The 19,801-nt window shown below is 43.8% G+C and overlaps 1 protein-coding gene across 1 annotated transcript in view; it reads left to right on the top strand.

The window, feature by feature from the left end:
* ptprn2 (protein tyrosine phosphatase receptor type N2) overlaps positions 1 to 19,801 on the top strand; it is an 891,364-nt gene that overhangs the window by 84,677 nt on the left and 786,886 nt on the right. Inside the window, exon 2 of the mRNA XM_080212823.1 lies at positions 17,196 to 17,246. Coding sequence (XP_080068949.1) covers positions 17,196 to 17,246 — 51 coding nt within the window. The remainder of the gene's footprint in view (positions 1 to 17,195; positions 17,247 to 19,801) is intronic.

The raw sequence follows: 19,801 nt of genomic DNA on the forward strand, positions 1-19,801 counted from the left end.
GCTGTTCCCAAGCTTGGTAGTGAGGGTGTCAAGTCCCAGCAAGAAAATCAAAAAGTAATTACGATTCCGCAGAGACAGAAAGAACTTTCCCAATGGGTGAAGGGTTCATGTGAGAAACTTCTTGCGGAGAAAATGAGACCAGTATCTTACAAGGTCAAAGTCCAGCTAAAACCTTAAAGAAGCACCTGGACTATTTCACAATCAGGGACGCAGGCCCAAGCAAACCTCATGATGGGCCATGAAGATGGCAGCTGTCAGTGTCAGCCCTCAGTTCAAAGCGAACTCAGCATTAGCTCTACCGGAGAGTAAAGGTGGAGGTGGAGGCTGAAGAATTGGGCCTCCGGGCTGAAATGGAACCTGAGGAGGTAACCCTGCAATGATCCCTGTGGAAATGAAGGTGCCCTGTTCCGTTTCCCCCACCTGACCCAGCCTCGCCTTTGACGGATCTCAGGACACTGTGGAGCTGCTGGGAGAGACACAGACATAAAAGGCCAGGGATGTTATAATGGCCACAAAGACCACGGAGGGGTCATCAATAGGCTTGGTGGGCTTCGTGGAGAATGAACTTCCTTACTGAGTGAGTGGCGGCGCGCCCAATGAGATGCAGTCAGCGTGAGCCTTTAAACCTGCTGCTCAACGTGGATTGGTGTTGTAGGTCCCGAGGTGCTGATTGTAACAGGCATGGCCCTTCTCTTTGGTGCTTGATACAAGTGTTTGAACAAAGAACAAAAAAAATTACAGTACAGGAACAGCCTTTCAGCCCTTCAAGCCTACGCTGACCATGCTGCTTGACTGAATTAAAACCCCCAACCCTTCCAGGGACAATATCCCTCTATTCCCATCCTATTCATGTATTTGTCAAAGTCACTATCGTATCCGCTTCCACTACCTCACCCGGCAGCAAGTTCCATGCACCCACCACCCTCTGTGTAAAAAAACCTGCCCCAGACATCTCCTCTAAACCTTGCCCCTTGCACCTTAAACCTATGCCCCTAGTAATTGACTCTTCCACCTTAGGAAAAAGTTTGGTGATAGGAAACTAGTATCTGGTTGATTTACTACAATGGCATTCAGTGATTCACCTTTAGAGCATGTATGTGTGCCAGGGATGCCATTTTGGGGCTTAGTGACATTGGAAACACCCAGAAAATGTGTTATTGATTCCAGTTTCTTGCCTGTGTACTTTAAGGCTTCGATTTCCTTTCCCCCCTGTGGTGTGTTTTCCCACTGGTGGGATCTTCCGATCCCGCTGAACTCAAAGGCCATTTGTGCTGCTCACAGGCTGTGGCGCCAGGGAAGCCACTGCGCGGGTGGAGGCCGTCCGCTTTTGGTGGGACTGGAGCATCCCGATTGTGGGAATTGCCCGGACAGTCCCACCTTATGATTTTGAGTAGACCGGCCCGCTGAAACAACTCCCCCCTTACAGCTTAGTGCTTACGATTGTGTGCTCCATTGCCTGTTTCTATTGTGATCGGACCGCTTCCCAACATCCAGTTCACCATCAACAATGATGGAGGAATTCTGATCATTTCACATCTAACTTGAGCCCAGCACACCCCAGGCGTCATCTCCTCAGACTTCAATGCTTCTGTTACAGGCAGAAAATGATCCAGCGGGCTAATGAATGCAGTCATTTCTTGTTAGCTCCTTCTGATCCTGAGCCATAAAAACTGTCAGCTAAATGCCCCTCAAATGACCTCAAGAGGTTAAAAGCAAAAGCGAAAGTCTGGATTTCCTATTTACTGTGCCAAAGCCACAGGACAAACTTGAGCAGTGGCAGGCCAGATTAAATCTAAATCTGCCCCAGCAGGTAAATCTTTGTTTTCCGTGTTCCTGTTCCAGACTATATGTACATAGACAAACATACAAATTTGGAGCAGGAGAAGGTCACTCGGCCCTTTGTGTCTGCTCTGCCACATGTGAGCAGTGCCATGGAACATAAAGTAAAGTTTATTCATTAGTCACAAGTAAGGCCTACATTAACACTGCAATGAAGTTACTGTGAAATTCTCCTCGTCACACACTGTTCAATGCACCTAACCAGCATGTCTTTCAGAATGTGGAAGGAAACCCACACAGACACGGGGAGAGCATGCAAACTCCAGACAGATAGTGACCCAAGCCGGGAGCCGAATCTGGGTCCCTGGTGCTGTGAAGCAGCAGTGCTAACCACTTGCTATGATATAAGTAAATCGGATGAATATTCCGTACAGCGACATGAAAATATTATGCACTACATAATGCAGTTATGTGTTGCTTTGAAATAAGATGAATGAACACCCATGACTGCTTGTTCTGTATAATGTAGACACCGTATTTATAATTGGGAAGTGGCGGCGATGTTTGCTGTTCTCCCTACGTTTATGTTTCAGCAACGATTATCTACAGCAACTTTAAAATGAACTGGGTCTAAACACCCTTTAAAAAAAATTAACGTTTGTGTTCTTTGCTCTTCTTTTTTGTGTCTTTTTTTCCCCCCTGTGTTCAACTGAGAGTGAAAACCTCCCTCATTTCCATGCTGCACACGGGAGGACAAACAGACATCCATCATGTTTACTGTTTGGAACCTGACATGGAGGGATCTCTAAATGTCACTTGCATTAACAATGCATGTGATTATAGATGCTTTTTCCTGTTCCTAACTTCATACGAGCTAGCTTTCAATCCTGGTGCCAATGCACACTCTGTTCATCTCCCCCACCAGAGCTAGGAACTATGGAATATCATTACCTCAATGCAATGCTAGCTCTTCACTACTCGTTTCCATCCAAAACTTTGCTGAGGGACACAGGTTCCCCATTTGGTGCACTCCATTCGTATCTATAGCCTTGCTGAAAAAAGAGGCATGTCAAAGTTTTTCGTTTTGGACTCATCAGGACATTTTACAAGAGAATGCTCATACAGCAAAAATTGTTGTTTTCCCCTTATATCGGCATTCTTGTGAAATGTCCAGATGAGTGTAAGATCAAAAGCTTCGACATGTCTTTTTCTTTCAGCAATACTGTACCAGATGACTATTATCTTACATTTTTTTTCTTTGCTTGGGATAAAAAGTGCTATGGCCTCAACATTGACAGAGAGAGCTGTGGGTTGGTGTTTAAGGTTCTCAAGGTGTAGGGTGTTGATCAGAATTATTGCAAACACAGGTTGGAATGACCTGAAACCCAAATCCCTAACCTGTCCCCTATCCTGCCTCTCTGAATCCTGGAAGTGAGTGAGTTGGGTCAGATTTGAGATTTTTAGAAAAATCTTTACATGCCATATGACTTGCCTATTTTGGGGAAATAAAAATTACACTTCATGAGGCCCATTTCAGTTGGATAAATAGTTATGTTGGTTGGTGGAATTGTGTTCCTTGCCCGTGTTAATTTACCCTAGATTCCAAAGTCCATCCCCTCACTTTTAGCACAGATTCTGGGCAATAAGTTAGAAACGGTTGATCAAAATAGGGTGAAGTGTGATGGAAATTCTTATTGCCTCAGTCGCTTCAGTTACTATGGAGGCCTGTTAGGAACTTCAGAAATACTCAACAGGCAGGGCTCTGGCAAATAGGGGAGGGCCACAGCTAATGCTCTGGTGACTCGGATTCGAATCCCGCCTGGTGGAATTTGAGCTCAGTGAAAAATATCTGGAATTATAAATCTACTGACGACCATGAAGCAGTTGCTGATTGTCGGGAAAACCCATCTTGTTCACTAATGTCCTTTAGGGAAGGAAATCTGCCGTCTTTACTTGATCTGGCCTACATGTGACTCCAGAGCCACAGCAACATGGTTGACGGGCAACTAAGGATGGCTAATAAATGCTGGCCAGCCAGTGATGCCTATGCCCCATGGATGAATAAAAAAAATCCTTTACAGCTGTTCCGGTTGATGGCTAAGCAAAATAGTATTTTTTTTAGTTGGTTTACTTGGCATTGGCTTTCGTTCTGTCAAGACATGTGAGTAAGTTGGTGTGCAACAGTTTCTCCACGCTTAAAGATGGAACACAGAAGTGTTTTTCATCCCAAATTGGCCTCATCAGCTATCGTTGGATTTGAGGAAGACAATCGTCCTCACTAGTGATGAATAATAATTAATTAATTTATCCTAAAGGTTTCATTAGAACTGAGTCCTCACCTTCCAGGATCTTTATTCCTTTATGGGATATGAGTGTCGCTGGTAAGGCCAGCATTTATTGCCCATCCCTCATTGCCCTTGGACTGAGTGGCTTGCTGGGCCATTTCAGAGGGCAGTTGCTCTGTCTGGAGTCACAGGTAGGACAGACTGGGTGAGGACAACAGATTTGCTTCCTGAAGGAAATTGGTGAACCAAATGTGTTTTTACGTCAATTGATGATAGCCTCACAGTCACCAATACCGAGACTTATTCATTGAATTTAAATTGAGGGGGTGGGAGGGATGCTGTGCCTGTGGTACTTTTGATCTGAACCTGGGATGAAAAAAGGCCAACAGATTGTTACATCACAGTTGGCTAGGCCTAGACCACAATTTCTTAAAATTTATTGACATGGGTATAGTCCAAAGATGTGTAGGATAAGTGAACTAGGCATAGTAAGTACACGGTGTTCCAGGGGTTGAGCCTGGGTAAGATGCTGTTTTGGAGAGCTGGTGGAGACTTGATGGGCTCAATGGCCTCTCACACTGTAGGGATTCTGTTGGAATACTGGCAGTGATGAGAACTGGATCCAAACTCCATTCATCGTTACAAAGAGTAGACAGAGGAAATGGGCTGGATTTGAATGGTTCCCCACTGGGTGTGTTTTTGGAGTGAGATTCGTAAAATAGATCAGGTCGCAACCACCTTCATGCCCACTGTCAAGCTTACTGTTATATGTTAGGTGGGTGGGCACCAAAAATTGGCAACTTGGCCACCATAAGTAAATAGGTCTCCAAGGCCTGTTAGCAACCCTATTAACATGAATAATACATTGCCCATATCAAAATATGGCTGGTGTGGATGGGCAGACTGTTTTTATAAGGCCTAGATAAAAGATGGCAGGTGGGAAAGTGGCCATTAACTCAGGGGGCACACCGCACTCATCAGGGGCATACCCACACGATGTCACCTCCATTTCTTCCACACCACCCACCCTCCAAAACCCAGCTCCCCATCCCCTCTCCCACTTTCCTGGAACCTTGGATTCCTCTCCACCCTAAAATCCCAGGACTTTCTTTCCTGGCACAATAAGTAGTCTCACAACACCAGGTTAAAGTCCAACAGGTTTATTTGGTAGCACAAGCTTTTGGAGCACTGCCCCATTTCACTGGATGAGGGGCAGTGCTCCAAAAGCTTGTGCTACCAAACAAACCTGTTGGACTTTAACCTGGTGTTGTGAGACTACTTACTGTACCTACTCCAGTCCAACAGCAGCAACTCCACATCATTATTTCTCTGGGGCAACCATGACCTTTGTTGTCCTCCTTCCTGCACTCACAGCAAAGCCCACTATTGAGCCCTGGCACTGCTGGGTCTACTGGAGCTCTGACGGTGGGACTTTCTGCCACTGACGGGAAGAAAATCCTAAGGTTAAGCAATTTACCCACCTCCAGTATTTTATAGCTATGGAGAGGGCTTGTTCTGTTTTTATCAGCTTCCAGCTGACTTCCTTCTCAGGGCTGTGCAGTAGGCGTGGGGGGGTGAGGGGGTAGGGGGCAAGGGGGATGCAAGCTGTCTGCCCTTCCACCTAGCCTCTCCAAAACAATGTGCACCAAGGTTTCCATATCAGGATATTGTCATGGCTTTGAATTATCTGTCCGCAAGACTGACACTGTGCCTGTTACAGTCAACACTGCCTCACCTGCAGAAAGGATTGAGTGCTCAAAATAGTTATTCAGTTGGGACAAAGGGATCCAAGTCACTATTAAGAATGTAACAATATAAGAAATAGAAGTAGGATGAGGCCATTAGGTCCCTTGACTCTACACTGTCATTCATGGCTGATCTTCTACCTCAATTCCAATTTCACGTCATTTCCCTAATATTCAAATTTTTTAAATTATTCATTTGTGGGACATGGCTGTCGCTGGCTGGCCAGCATTTATTGCCCATCCCTAGTTGTCCTGAAGGGCAGTTGCAAGTCAACCACATTGCTGTGGCTCTGGAGTCACATGCAGGCCAGACCAGGTAAGGATGGCAGATTTCCTTCCTTAAAGGACATTAGTGAACCAGATGGGTTTTTCTGACAATCAACAATGGTTTCTTGTCATCAGTGGATTCTTAATTCCAGTTTTGCCTTATTGAAACAAATTCCACCACCTGCTGTCACAGGATTCGAACCCAGGTCTCCAGAACAAGTGACGATAATACCACAAGGCCATCGTGTCTCCATAGGTATGAAATATCTAGCGTACATTTAGTGACTGAGCATCCACAGCTCTCTGGGCTAGACAATTCCTCAATTGTCTGAGTGAAGAAATCATCCCTCACCTCAGTTCAAAATACTGATTCATTCCCCTGAGACTGTCACTCCGAGTTCTGGACTTCCAACCAGAGCAAACATCAAGGGCTTCTATCTACCCTGTCAAGCCCCTTAAAGACTTTGGGTGCGACCTCACCTGCCGTTCACGCCAAGCTCCCCCTGCAGCAAGATCAGAGAACTTGGTGCCTGGCCAAATCTCCATTCACTGCAGCGGGACGGGAAAATCCCGTCAGCTCAACAGCAGTAACATTCCGGCCTTTATGTTTAATGTGATCACTTCTGACAATTAACTCAGTCCTTTCTCATTGCATTCCTCCAAAGCTAATATATCCCTCCAAAGATAAGGAGACCTGTGTACTGAGCTCCAGATCTGGTCTCACCAAAGTCCGAAATAATCGCTTCACTTTTGTGCTCGTTTAGAGAGGCGGTACCGACATGATGGGTCAAATGGCTTTCTTCTGCACTGTACCAGTCTGTGATTCTGTAATACTCCAATTCCTTTGTTATAAAGGCTAATGTACTTTTTACTTTTCTAATTGCTATTAGAAGTCTTATTTAGGGAAACTGTTCTGGGGACCTGGGTTCGAATCCTGTGACAGCAGATGGTGGAATTTGTTTCAGTAAGACAAAACTGGAATTAAGAACCTACTGATGACAAGAAACCGTTGCTGATTGTCAGGAAAACCCATCTGGTTCACTAATTTCCTTTAGGGAAGGAAATCTGCCATCCTTACCAGGTCTAGCCCACATGTGATTCCACAGCCACAGCAATGTGGTTGACTCTCAACTGCCCTTCAGGGCAGTGAGGGATGGGCAATAAATGCTGGCCAACCAGTGACGGCCATGTCCTATGAATGAATAATAAAAAAGCAATTTGCATATTAGGGAGATGACATGAAATGTGCATAGCTAACTTTTCAGGGCTGAATACATTCCCGGGTGCTTTTAACTTCTACATTTTACCAATAGCTGACTGTCCTTCACAAGTGCAAGCTGGCCTGTTGAGAATTCCCATTAGGGTCTAGGAACTCCTTGCATTAAATAGTACTTAATCTTCCCGCTAAACACACTAAAATATGAGTGACTCTGGATGATGTAGTGCGTGAGCTACTGCCCTTTTACCTCTGAAACTTGGATTCAGTCCAGTGTCAAAACTGATGTGATGAAGATCCTCTGTCCTGCAGGCTGTAAAGATTCGGCATGTAATTAGTTTTGATGGTCTCAACCCATTTATTCGTTTATATGAGCTCACAGCACAAAAATAGAAGCATAAAATTGCAGAGCCATTTGGTTTGTCCTGTGTGTGCTGACACTACAAGAGCAGCTGAGTGAGTGACACTCTCGGACCTTCTCCCTGTAGCCCTGCAAACTTTTTCTGTTCAAACAATGATCCACTTCTCGCTGAAAGGCAGGATTGAATCTGCCTTCACCGCCCTGTCATCCTAGATCCTAATCACTCACTGCCTCCCATCCATTGACACTGTCTTCACTTCCCATTGTCTCAAAAAGCAGCCAGTATAATCAAGGACCACGTGTGCCCTGAACATATTCTCTTCTACCTTCTTCCATCAGGAAAAAGATACAAAATTCTGAGGTCACGTGTCAACCGATTCAAGAACAGCTCCTTCACTGCTCCATCAGACTTTTGAATGGACCAACCTTATATGAAGCTGCTCTTTCTCTACACCCTAGTTGTGACGGTGCAGAACATATGTAACACTATATTCTGTACCCCCTCCTTTCGTTATCCCCTATGTACTCTATGAATGGTATGCTTTGTCTATAGCATGTAAGAAACAATACTTTTTACTGTTTGCCAATACATGTGCAATAATAAATCAAATCAAATCACTGACTGCTTAAAAAGAAATTATTCCTTGTACCACCTCTTGTTCTTTGACAATTACCTTAAATCGGTGTCCTCTGGTTCTTGATGTTCCCACCAATGGGAATAGGATTTCTTCCTATCTACTCTATCCAGGTCCATTTCCAGATCCCTTAGAGTTTCTATCAAGTCTCCTCTCACCATCCTTTCCTGTAGGGAGAACAGCCCCAACTTTGCCAATTTTTCCATATAAATTATTAAAAATTTTCTACTGCTATTATTCAGAAAGGTTGCAATGGGAAATGGAAATTTTGTCTATACTGAAAAATACATAATACGGAAAGTAAAATAACATAGTTGCTAGAATTGTAAAATAAAGAAGAGAATATTGGTGGGGGACAAGGGGATTCTGGGGAGAAGGCAAGGGCTGAGCAGAAGTCTGTATAATTGAACAGACTGGGCCAGGGGACCTTTGAACCATGGCAAGGGAGAATGTGTTCTCCATTGAGGAAAAAGGAAAGCACATTGAAATGCTGATATGGAAGGTTACACCAATGGACAGAGCAGAACTGGAAGAGTGGAATGGGATCTGTACCGGAAGGCGGTGGGAAGAAGTGGTTATGGTGAATATTTATTCATAGCTTATCCCCAGAAATGGAGGGAGAGAAAAATCAAGGAATGTTTAAGTATTAGTGTCACAAATATGCATACGTTAACATTGCAATGAAGTTGCTAAGAAAATCCCCTCCTCTCCACACTCCAACACCTGTTTGGGTACACTGAGAGAGAATTTAGCATGGCCAATTCACCTAACCAGCATGTCTTTCAGACTGTGGGAGAAAACCGGAGCACCTGGAGGAAATCCACACAGATACAGAGAGAACATGCAGACTCCGTACAGTGACCCAAGCCGGGAATCGAACCTGGGTCCCTGGCACTATGATACTGCAGTGCTAACTGCTGTGCTACCATGCCATGAAAGAGTTGGAGATGGACCATCGAAAGGGAAGAGAAGAGTAGAAATTGGAAACAAAATTGATGACGTTCTCCAGTTCAGGATGAGAGCAGATGCAGTCGTCAATGTACCGGGAAAAAAAATTGGGTGGTGGGACAAGAGGAGGGGAGTAAATGGTTTTGAGTAGGACTTCGGTCACCAGTAAGGGAATTGCTAATGCTGTGGAACAGGAATGCTGCATTGAAATGTCCAACAACCTTTGAGAGTGAAAGAAACAGAGTGTTGTATTGCTTCATGTAAATTAATATGCATTACCCTTTATTTATAATACTTGAATTAAACATTAGACTAGACTCTTTAATGCACAAGTGGCAGTTCCGTACCAAATGTGCTCCAGTAACATCATGCTGTGCAACAGACTGAAACTGGGGTGGAGTGTGATCTCAGAGACAAATTACGCACTGTTTACATGAATATAGTGATGAAGGAAAGACCTCTTTATAGCAGACTTCATATGTTTTGTGAAATTTCCCTGTTTTACTTTTTTCTGTTCTGCATCTCTTGTTATGTTTCTGCTTTTGCTGAAATATGTGCATTTCACAAAGGGAGTTTGACCACTGTTGCAGTGAAATGATTTTTCATTTGTGGCAATGAGTATCCATGCCAACCATGTACTGTAAAATATAGAGTGATCAGGTGCTGTGTAAAACTTTCTCATTGAGTCATAGAGGTAGACAGCACAGAATATAAGGTCATTGGGTCTGTGCTGGTCAAAGATAAACCAGCCAATTATTCTAATCCAATTTTCCAGCACTTAGCCCGTAGCCTTGTATGCTTGGACATCGCAAGTGCACATCTAAGCACTTCTCAAGTGCCCTTGCGGGCAGTAAGTTCCAGACTCCCACCACCCTTTAGGTGAAAAAGGTTTTCCTCAAATCCCCTCTAAACCTCTTGCCCCTTACCTTAAATCTATGCCTCTTAGTCATTGATCTCTCCAACAAGGGGGAATGTTTCTTCTTGTCTATCTATGAACCTCATAATTTTATCCATCTCAAAATTATGTATTGATAATTTTATCCTCTCCAGTCTCCTCCGCTCCAAGGAAAACATCCCCAGTCTATCCAATCTCTTTTCATAGTTAGAAAACTCCCCAGCCCAGGTAACATCCTGGTAAATCTCCTCTGCACCCTTTCCAGTGCTGTCACATCCCTCCTGTAATGTGGATTCTAGAACTGCACACTATATTCTAGCTGTGGCCTAACCAGCTTTTTATATAGCTCCAGCATAACCTACCATTCATGGTTTGGGAGTGAGCTACACGTGCACAGTTCAGCATTGTGAGAGTGCCCCGGGTGTGCGCGTTTAGGGAAAAAAGGCATGTAAACATGATTACAGGACCCAGGAGTGGGGCCGTGGAGTCCCTGGACAGGGCGAGAGAACCTAGAGGGAAGACTAGAGAGAGAGGGAGAGGAATAGGAAAAGAACCACTGGGAGGAGACCACCAGTAGGAACCACCAGGGGTAGAGATCTAAGAAAGTGGCTCCAAACAATTGAAGTACTGGATTGACAGGTTTCAAGCAGTGAGGGTTTGGGAGAAACCCTTTAGAGCTGCACTGGCAAGGTTGATGACTCCGTGCTGCAGGCCTTTGGGCCGAAGGAGAGCCTTTGAAGAAGAGATGTTCTGCTCAGCATGGCTGAAGAACTGCAGTTGTGCTGTGGGTTGGTGTTGGAGTGCAGACTCAGGGGTCCAGGTAAACATAGTTTCGGGAGACAAGATTGAAATCCTGAGAGATGAGTGGCCGTTGAGGCAGTCTGGAGTTGGGGCAACTTTTGAGAGAATTCAGAAACTAGGGCCAAAATTCTCTGACCTCGCCTGCAGCTGGCATTCTCTGATCCTGCGGCAGTGAATGGAGTTTTGGTTGAATGCGTCTTGCTGGCAGCCAGTGGTGGGCCGTGAGAGATCGGAGGGTTCTGGCCCAGATCTTTGAAAGTGAAAAGTTTGGAATCTCTCGTGAGCGATCCAGAGTTCTAATGAGATTGTGTAACTCATAGTGGATATTGATGTCTGGGTAGGTTGCCAAGAAATCGGGGGTGGGGTGTGGTGGGAGGAATCTGTCTATGTTGTATTTACTATTTAATGTGTAGCACAAGTGTTAGGAAGCATATTGCCTGTGAATTCACATGTACCTGATGCTGATTCTGAATGTTGGAGCATGAGGTAGATATTGTAAATGGTTTTACTTTGCAGACTTTGTATTGTAAAGTTTATTTTATTTGCTCAGAAATTGTGGAACCCTCTCTTGATTCTCTTAGCAAATACCTGGGATCACAAACTTTGTCAATTTATATAGAAGGTCTTGGGCCAGATTGTGCCAAAAGGTTGGCAGCCTGATCCAGGATCATAAGTCTAGATAATCCATTTTTGTGATGTGTTGACCGAGGGAGAAATATCTTCGAAATATTCATAGAATCATAGAATCCCTGCAGTGCAGAAAGGGGCCATCTGGCCCATCGAGTCTGCACTGACTCCCCAAAAGAGCATCTCACCCAAGCCCTCCCATCTGCCCTATCCCTGCAACCTTGTGCATTTACCATGGCTAATCCACCTAACCTACATATCTTGAGACATAAGGAACAATTTAACACAGCCATCCCACCTAACCAGCACATCTTTGAACTGTAGGTGGAAATCAGAGCATCCAGAGGAAACCCAAGCAAACACGGGAAGAAAGTGCAAATTCTCTACACAGTCACCCAAAGGCCAGAATCAAACCAGGGTCCCTGGCACAGTGAGGCAGCAGGGCTAATCACTGTGCCACCGTGTTGCCCTTGTGCCATGGACTCTTTTACGTTCACCATACTTCCTCAGTCTCAATTATGTGCTCAAGTGCAAAGAACAAAGAACAAGTGCTTGAGTATGATTCCACCCACAGTCTCCTGACTGAGAGGCGAGAGTGTTACCACTATGTTTGACTGGCAATGCCAATCTGTGTACAGAGAGGGAATTGTACTCTGGACCACTGTTCCGCATTTGCTGATAGCCAGTTCAGACTTGTAATGATAAATGCCTGGGCATCAAGTTTCCCACTTTCCTACTTGCTGCTGGTAGTGTGAAACTCAGGACAGGTAAACAAGTAAAAAAAAACTTGCCTCAGAAATTCTGTAAAGGTTTGGTGTTCCACATGTGTCATTGTTTGAGTGATTTCCTTTTGAGTTAGAGGTCAAACTCTCAAGGTAATTTTGTCCATTCAGAGTATTTTTGGCGCAAAGGAATTGGTTTCTTCGTTGACGTTGCATTGAAGCTTTTCAAAGCTGATTTCCCATACAGCTGCTCAACGTCTCTTTCGTCCCAAAGTCGGAGTGAACTTTACTGTTGCCCTTCACTTTAATTATTAATTCTCAGACTGTCAACATTTTTCTGAAACTGGCTTAAATATATCCCTGTGCTCAGTTTTAGCAGTTATGTAGAATGAGGAGAAGTGCTTACATTTGCTTGGTAATGACATGTCATACTTGCAGCATAGAGTGCATGTTCATAGCCATGTTTCCCAACATAATGTAGTCTTGATCTCAATAGATTCTTGTCGAAGCATCAAGTGAAGATAAAGTGACAAACTAGAGAATCAGCAGAAGAATAATCATACTGTAACATGTCTTTAAAGGAAAGCAGCATGCCATCACTAGAAAAGAAATGTGTCAGCTGATCCAGTCTCAGTTTCATTTTGGCCTGTGAACAGAACACAGCGTGTACAACTCTGCTGCTGCTGCTGTTTTCAAGCTTTCTATCCACGTATATATGTTCTCATATGCCTAGTTTAAATAAATAAACCCATTTCCACCATCCTTTTTGAGTAATTGGTGCCTTTCTATAATTATAAACACACAACATGGTGTGCAACAGTGGTCAAAGAGCCTGGCTGCGAGATTAAATAAAGGTACAACATGGTGAACAGCATTAAATCCTGCGGCTAGGCATTAGATGACCCTTGATGTTTTGGTCAGTGTTATAATCCAGATGGTTTATGAAGTCAGCCAAGGTCATATGTTTTGCACTTTAAATTTTGTCTTGGGTAAGCATAAGATGTTTCACTTCAGTTATGATTCAAATGACCCACTAGGGAGCTTTAACCAAACAAAGTTTATTTAAGAATACAGTTAACACATAATAAGACAATTAGTAATAACTTTGCCAATTAGAAACAAAAAAATTATGATATTGTATATACCTTAACAGCTAAATGTACTGTTACAACCAAACAAACATTCCTACAAACATACCCCCATCCCAGGGTTGGCGCAGAGAATAAGTATGCTCACATGATGCTGGATCTTGTAGCTTCCCAACCTCTCTATGATTTATTCCTTTGAACAGTGAGTTGAAAATGCTGGAATTTCCAGCCTATTTCAAGAGACAGAAGCACCCCTTACCTCTAGCTACTCACTAGCCAGCCACCAAAAGCCAAATCTCCAACACCAGGAATAGAGCCAGAAATACTGTTTTCACTCTAAATTCCAAACAACTTACAACTAAACTGAAGGTGACTTTGGATTTCCATATGAAGGAACCACCTGACTGACCTTGACCTGTCAATCTGTCGCAAACCGGACAATTCAAAAGGGACGTAAAACTCGTAAAACATTGTATGAGGTCCAAAGTAAAAATAAACATTGCTGCAAGTATCCTGCTACATCAACCATAAAAGATACTGGTATACACAGTAAAGGGAGAAAGAAACCAGAGGGCATGGGTTAAGGGTGAGAGGAGAAAAGTTTAAAGGGAATATTGGGTGGGGGGGGCTTCTTCACACAGAGGTGGAAGTGTGGAATGAGCTGCTGGTTAAAGTGGTAAATGCGGGGTTACTTTTAACATTTAAGAAAAACTTGGGCAGGTTCATGGACAAGAGGGGTGTGGAGGGATCTGGTCCAAGTGCAGGTCAGTGGGACTAGGCAAAAAATGGTTCGGCACAGACAAGAAGGGCTGTTTCTGAGCTGTAATTTTCTATGGTTCTATGGCAACAAGCACAAAAGGCCAGGCCATCTTATAAGAACTGCAGAGAAACATGATTAAAATACACTCCTTAAAGACACAGTAGCATCATAATCAGACCACTATGAAGCTACAGCATCAGAGTCTTAAATGCACTGTATGCTGACTGCAATTCAAGGGCTGGGGGCATCAGCTGAGACAACAAATGATGATTTACAATGGGCAATATATTGGAAAGAATGGTGGAAATGAATGCAGTGGATATTTCAAAGGCATTGAGAGAAGTAGCAAGGCCAAGACATTCAAGAGCAGTTTTGCAAAGTTGGTGCCATTGCCAGAGGAGCAACAGGAAGGGGTTGCATAGAAGGTAATTTGTCAGGCTAGGAACAGGCCATGGAAGTGAGGTGAGAGGAGGGCAAAGTTATACAGGGGGAAAGATTTGAAAACAAGGACACAATTTATTTTATGTTTCCTGCTTTGGGACAGAGGGTCAGTGGAAAGTGGCAGATTGGGGCTTGGTGTCAACCAGAGTTTTTGAACAGCAGTTTGTCAGGTGGTAGAGAATTGGATGAGTTGGAGTTTGTGTATAGCCATTTCCATCAGTTGGTGAGGAAGGCCATGGGAATTGAGCCTTGGGTTACTGAAAGCATGGACAAGGATTTTATCAATGGCAGACTGAAGGAGGTTGCACAGTGTTCCAGTGGTGGAGGTAGACATGATGAGATGTAATGCCAGGAACAGGCAGGGAGGGTTGGTGGGAGGAAGGTTTAGAGACGTAATGGCACATTCAGTCCGTTGGGTTGATGCTGGCTGTCTCTAGGGCAATCCACTCCATCCCAATCTCCTGACCTACAGGTTTATTTCTTTCAAATGGTCACACAATGTCCTTAAGGGGTGGCATGGTGGCATAGTGGTTAGCATTGCAGCTTCACAGAGCCAGGGACCCAGGTTCAATTCCAGCCTCGGGTGACTGCCTGTGTGGAATTTGCACTTTCTCCCCCTGTCTGCGTGGGTTTCCTCCTTCAGTTTCCTCCCACAGTCCAAAGATATGCTGGTTAGGTTGATTGGCCATGCAAAGTTGATCCTAGTGTCAGGGGATTAGCAGGGTAAATATGTGGGGTTACGTGAATAGGACCTAGGTGGTATTGTAGTCAGTGCAAACTCGATGGGCTGAATTGCCTTCTTCTGCACTATAAGGATTCTATGATTCTAAGTGATTATTGATCACTGATTGCTCCAGATCAAGGATCATTTCTTTTTCGACCACCCGGGAAGCCAACTCAACATTCTCCTTACGCTTTTGATTCCAATCCTACCTTCTGCTAGAGTACAGAAAAGTTCAGCCCATTGGTTCCTTGGATTCAGAATTGGCTTGCCCACAGAATTCAGAGAGTAGTGGTGGAAGTATGTTTTTCTGGCTAGAGGTCCATGACTAATTGGGTTCCACAGGGATCCGTACTGGGACCTCTACTGTTTGTGATATATATGTATATTATATTTTTATAAATGACTTGGATGAAAACATAGATGGGTGGGTTAGTAAGTTTGCAGACGACTCAAAGATAGGTGGAGTTAGAATCATAGTATCACAGGATCCTTACAGTGCAGGAAGAGGCCATTGGGCCCATCGAGTCTGCACCGACCACAATCCCACCCAGGTCCTACCCCCGTATCCCTACATACTTACCCGCTAATCTCTCTAACGTACACATCTCAGGACATGAAGGGGCAATTTTAGCATGGCCAGTCAACCTAACTCGCACATCTTTGGACTGTGGGAGGAAACCGGAGCACCCTGAGGAAACCCACGCAGACACAAGGAGAATGTGCAAACTCCACACAGACAGTGACCCAAGCTGGGAATCAAACCCAGGCCCCTGGAGCTATGAAGCAGCAGTGCTAACCACTGTGCTACTGTACTGCCCCAAGTTGTGGATTGTGTAGCAAGATATGGATCAGTTGCAGATGTGGACGAAGAAATGCAGATGGAGTTTAATCTGGCAGGTATGAGGTGCTACACTTTAGGAGATCAAATGTTAAAGGTAAGTATACAGTTAATGGCAGGACCCTGAGCAAAACTGATGTACAGAGGGATCTTGGGGTAAAGGTCCATAGCTCCCTGAAAGCAGCCATACAAGAAGGTAGGGTGGTAAAGAAGGCGTATGGCTTGTTTATCTTTATTGGTTGGGGATTGAGCACAAGATTCAGGATATCATGATGCAGCTTTATAAAACTTAAGTTAGGCTACCCTTAGAGTATTGTGTTCAATTCTGCTCGCCACATTACAGGAAGGAGACTTTGGGGAGGGTGCAGAAGAGGTTTACCAGGATGCTGCCTAGATTGGAGGATACGAACTATAAGGAGAGGCTGGACAAACTGGGGTTGTTTTGTCTGGAACAGCAGAGGCTGAGGGGAAACCTGATAGAGGTCTATAAAATTATGAGAGGCATAGATAGGGTTGACAGTCAGAATCTTTTTCCCAGAGTTGAAATGTCCAATACTAGGGGGCATGCACTTAAGGTGAGAGGAAGAAAGTTCAAAGGAGATGTGAAGGGTAAGTCTTTTTACACAGAGAGTGGTGAGTGTCTGGAGTGTGCTGTCAGGGTTGGTGGTACAGGCAGATACGATAAGGGAGTTTAAAGGGCTTTTAGATAAGCATGTGGACATGCAAAGAATAGCGAGGTATGGACCAAGAGCAGGCAGAAGGAAGTAGTTTAATTTGGTATTGTGTTCCGTACAACAATGTGGGCCAAAGGGCCTGTTCCTGTGCTGAACTGTTCCATGTTCTATGTTCCATGTCTAGCATAATAAAAAAAGATGGACAAAACTGGAAAAAGAAGAGGTCTGTAGAAAAAGGCAATCAAAAATGTTCCTCAATCATACATGGTTTAAATTGATGCTTGTCAGAAATTATATTTGACAAATATGCTTGTCTTCAAAGCTATTTAGAGGCTAGCCTCTCAGCATTTAATCATATTTGTAATGGATTTACTTCTGTTCTCTTGCAGGCTGCTTGTTTGAGGCTGATGTATGCAAATCCTATGAGATTTGTGTAAATGGTGAGTAATTTCTACACCTTTTGAAGTTGTTTGTGCTTACGGATGCCAGAATGCTGCTGTTAAACTGATGAGTTTCCATGATAATTGCAAGGCACAGATTGTTGAGCGTTTACTCACTACGTTTATTGTTGCAGCTTTCACAATGACCGTATAGTTTTGGTTGTATGTTAGAAACAAGCCACTGACACGCCAGTTGCTTGGTGTGTACATCCACTGAGTAATGGAGTCATGCAGGTTAGGGAGAATTCAGACTTGATCCCTGGTCTGTCATCATAGAATGGTTACAGCACAGAAGGGGGCCATTTGTTCTTTTGTGTCTGCGCTAGGTCTCTGAAGGAAGCTAGTGCCACTTCCCAGCCTTTGCTTTGTAGCCTTGAGCATTCTCCCTTTTCAAATAATAATTCAATTCCCTCCTAAATGCCTCAATTCGACCTGCCTCCACCCCACTCTCATTGCGAGATATAGTTTCTCTTCATGCCTCCATTGCTTCCTTTGCTCATTACTTTAAATAAGTGCCCTTTGGTCCTCAGTCCGTACATTAATAGGGATTGTTTCTTCCTATCTGCCCTCTCTAGACCCCTCATGATTCTTAATACCTCTATGGTGGTTATTTTCCAAAATTCTTTGGGCTCTGGACTGGTTCCTACAGTTTGGAGGGTAGTTAATGTAAGTCCGCTATTCAAAAAGGGAGGTAGAGAGAAAACAGAGACCTATAGACCAGTGAGCTTAATGTCGCATTGGGAAAGTTGTTAAGAGTCCATTATCAAGGATTTCATAATTCAGCATTTTGGAGCAATGGTATAATCAAAGTCAGCATGGATTTGCAAAAGGGAAATCATGCTTGATAAATCTATTGGAATTCTTTGAGGATGTAACAAGTGGAGAGAACCAGTTGATGTGGTTTATTTAGACTTCCAGAAGGCTTTTGATAAGGTCTCACATAACAGACTACTATGTAAAGTTAAAGCACATGGAATTGCAGATAATGTCTTGAGATGGATAGAAAGCTGATCACCCAATAGCAAGCAAAGAGTTGGCATAATTGGATCTTTTTCTGGTTGGCAGTCAGTGACTAGTGAGATTCTGCAAGGATATATTAATGATTTGGAAGAGGGAACTGAATGTATTATCTCCAAATTTGCAGATGATAGAAAGTTGGGTGGGAGGGTGAGCTGTGAGGAGGATGCAGAAATGTTCAACATGATTTGGACAGACGGAGTGAGTGGGCATATGCATGGCAGATGCAGTATGATGTGGATAAATGTGAGGTTATCCACTTTGATAGCAGTAATAGGAAGACAGATTATTACTTGAATGAGCGTAAATTGAGAGGGTGGATACTCAGTGAGACTGTGGAATCCTCATGTATCAATCATTGAAAGTAAGCACACAGCTACAGCAAACAGTAAAGAAGGCAAATGGTATGTTGGCCTTCATAGCGAAAGGATTTGAGTATAGGGATAGGGATGCAATTGTATAGGGCGTTGGTGCAGTTACAGCTGGAGTATTGTGTGCAGTTTTGGTGTCCTTATCTGAGGAGGGATGTCCTTGCTATAGAGGGAGTACAGTGAAGGTTTACCAGGCTGATTCTTGGGATGGCAGGCCTGTCATGAAGACAGACTAAGTCAGTTAGGATTATATTCACTGGAGTTTAGAAGAGTGAGTGGCAATCTCATCGAAGCTTATAAAATTCTAAGAGTTGGACAGGGTAGATTCAGAAAGAATATTCCCAGTGGTGGGGGAGTCCAGAGCTAAGGGTTATAGTTTGAGGATAAAGGGTAAACCTTTTAGAACTGAGGTGAGGAGAAATTTCTTTACCCAGATGGTGGTGAATGTGTGGAACACACTACCACAGAATGTAGTTGAGGCGAAAGCATGGTTTGATTTCAGGAAGAAATTAGATATAATTCTTGGGGCGAAAGGGATTAAGCGATATGGGGGGAAAGGGGGATCAGGATATTGAATTCAGTTATTAAAATCAGAAGTCTCACAACACCAGATTAAAGTTCAATAGTATAATTTTTAACACGAGCTTTCGAAGCACTGCTCCTTCGTCACTCACCTGAGAAAGCCCATGATTCCGAATAAACCTGTTGAACTTAGCTCGGCAAAATGTTGAAGGCCCAAGGGCCTCTATGTGCTGTACTGTTCCAACTTTAACCTAGTGTTGTGAGACTTCTTACAGTGACTATCCCAGTTCAACACTGGCATCTCCACATCATGATCAAAATGAATGGCAGAGCAGGCTCAAAGGGCCAAATTGCTACTCCTGCTTCTAGCTTCCATGTTTCTATGCTATATGCTTTATTAACCATTCTCTCAGCCTGTTTTGCACATATGCACCCAGGTCCCATTGCTCCTGTACTGCCTTCAGAGTTGTCCCTTTCACTTTATATTGTCTTGCTGCATTCTTCCTACCAGGATAAATCACTTCACACTTCGTTGCATTAAATTACATCTGCCACTTGTCTGCTCAATCCAGCAACCTGCTTAATGTCCTTTTGAAATTCTACACCATAGCCTCCAGTAGTTTACAAAGCTCCCACATTTTATAT

The sequence above is a fragment of the Carcharhinus amblyrhynchos genome, chromosome 2 (assembly GCF_965287045.1).
Source record: "Carcharhinus amblyrhynchos chromosome 2, sCarAmb.v2.hapA, whole genome shotgun sequence".
Lineage (NCBI taxonomy): Eukaryota > Metazoa > Chordata > Chondrichthyes > Carcharhiniformes > Carcharhinidae > Carcharhinus > Carcharhinus amblyrhynchos.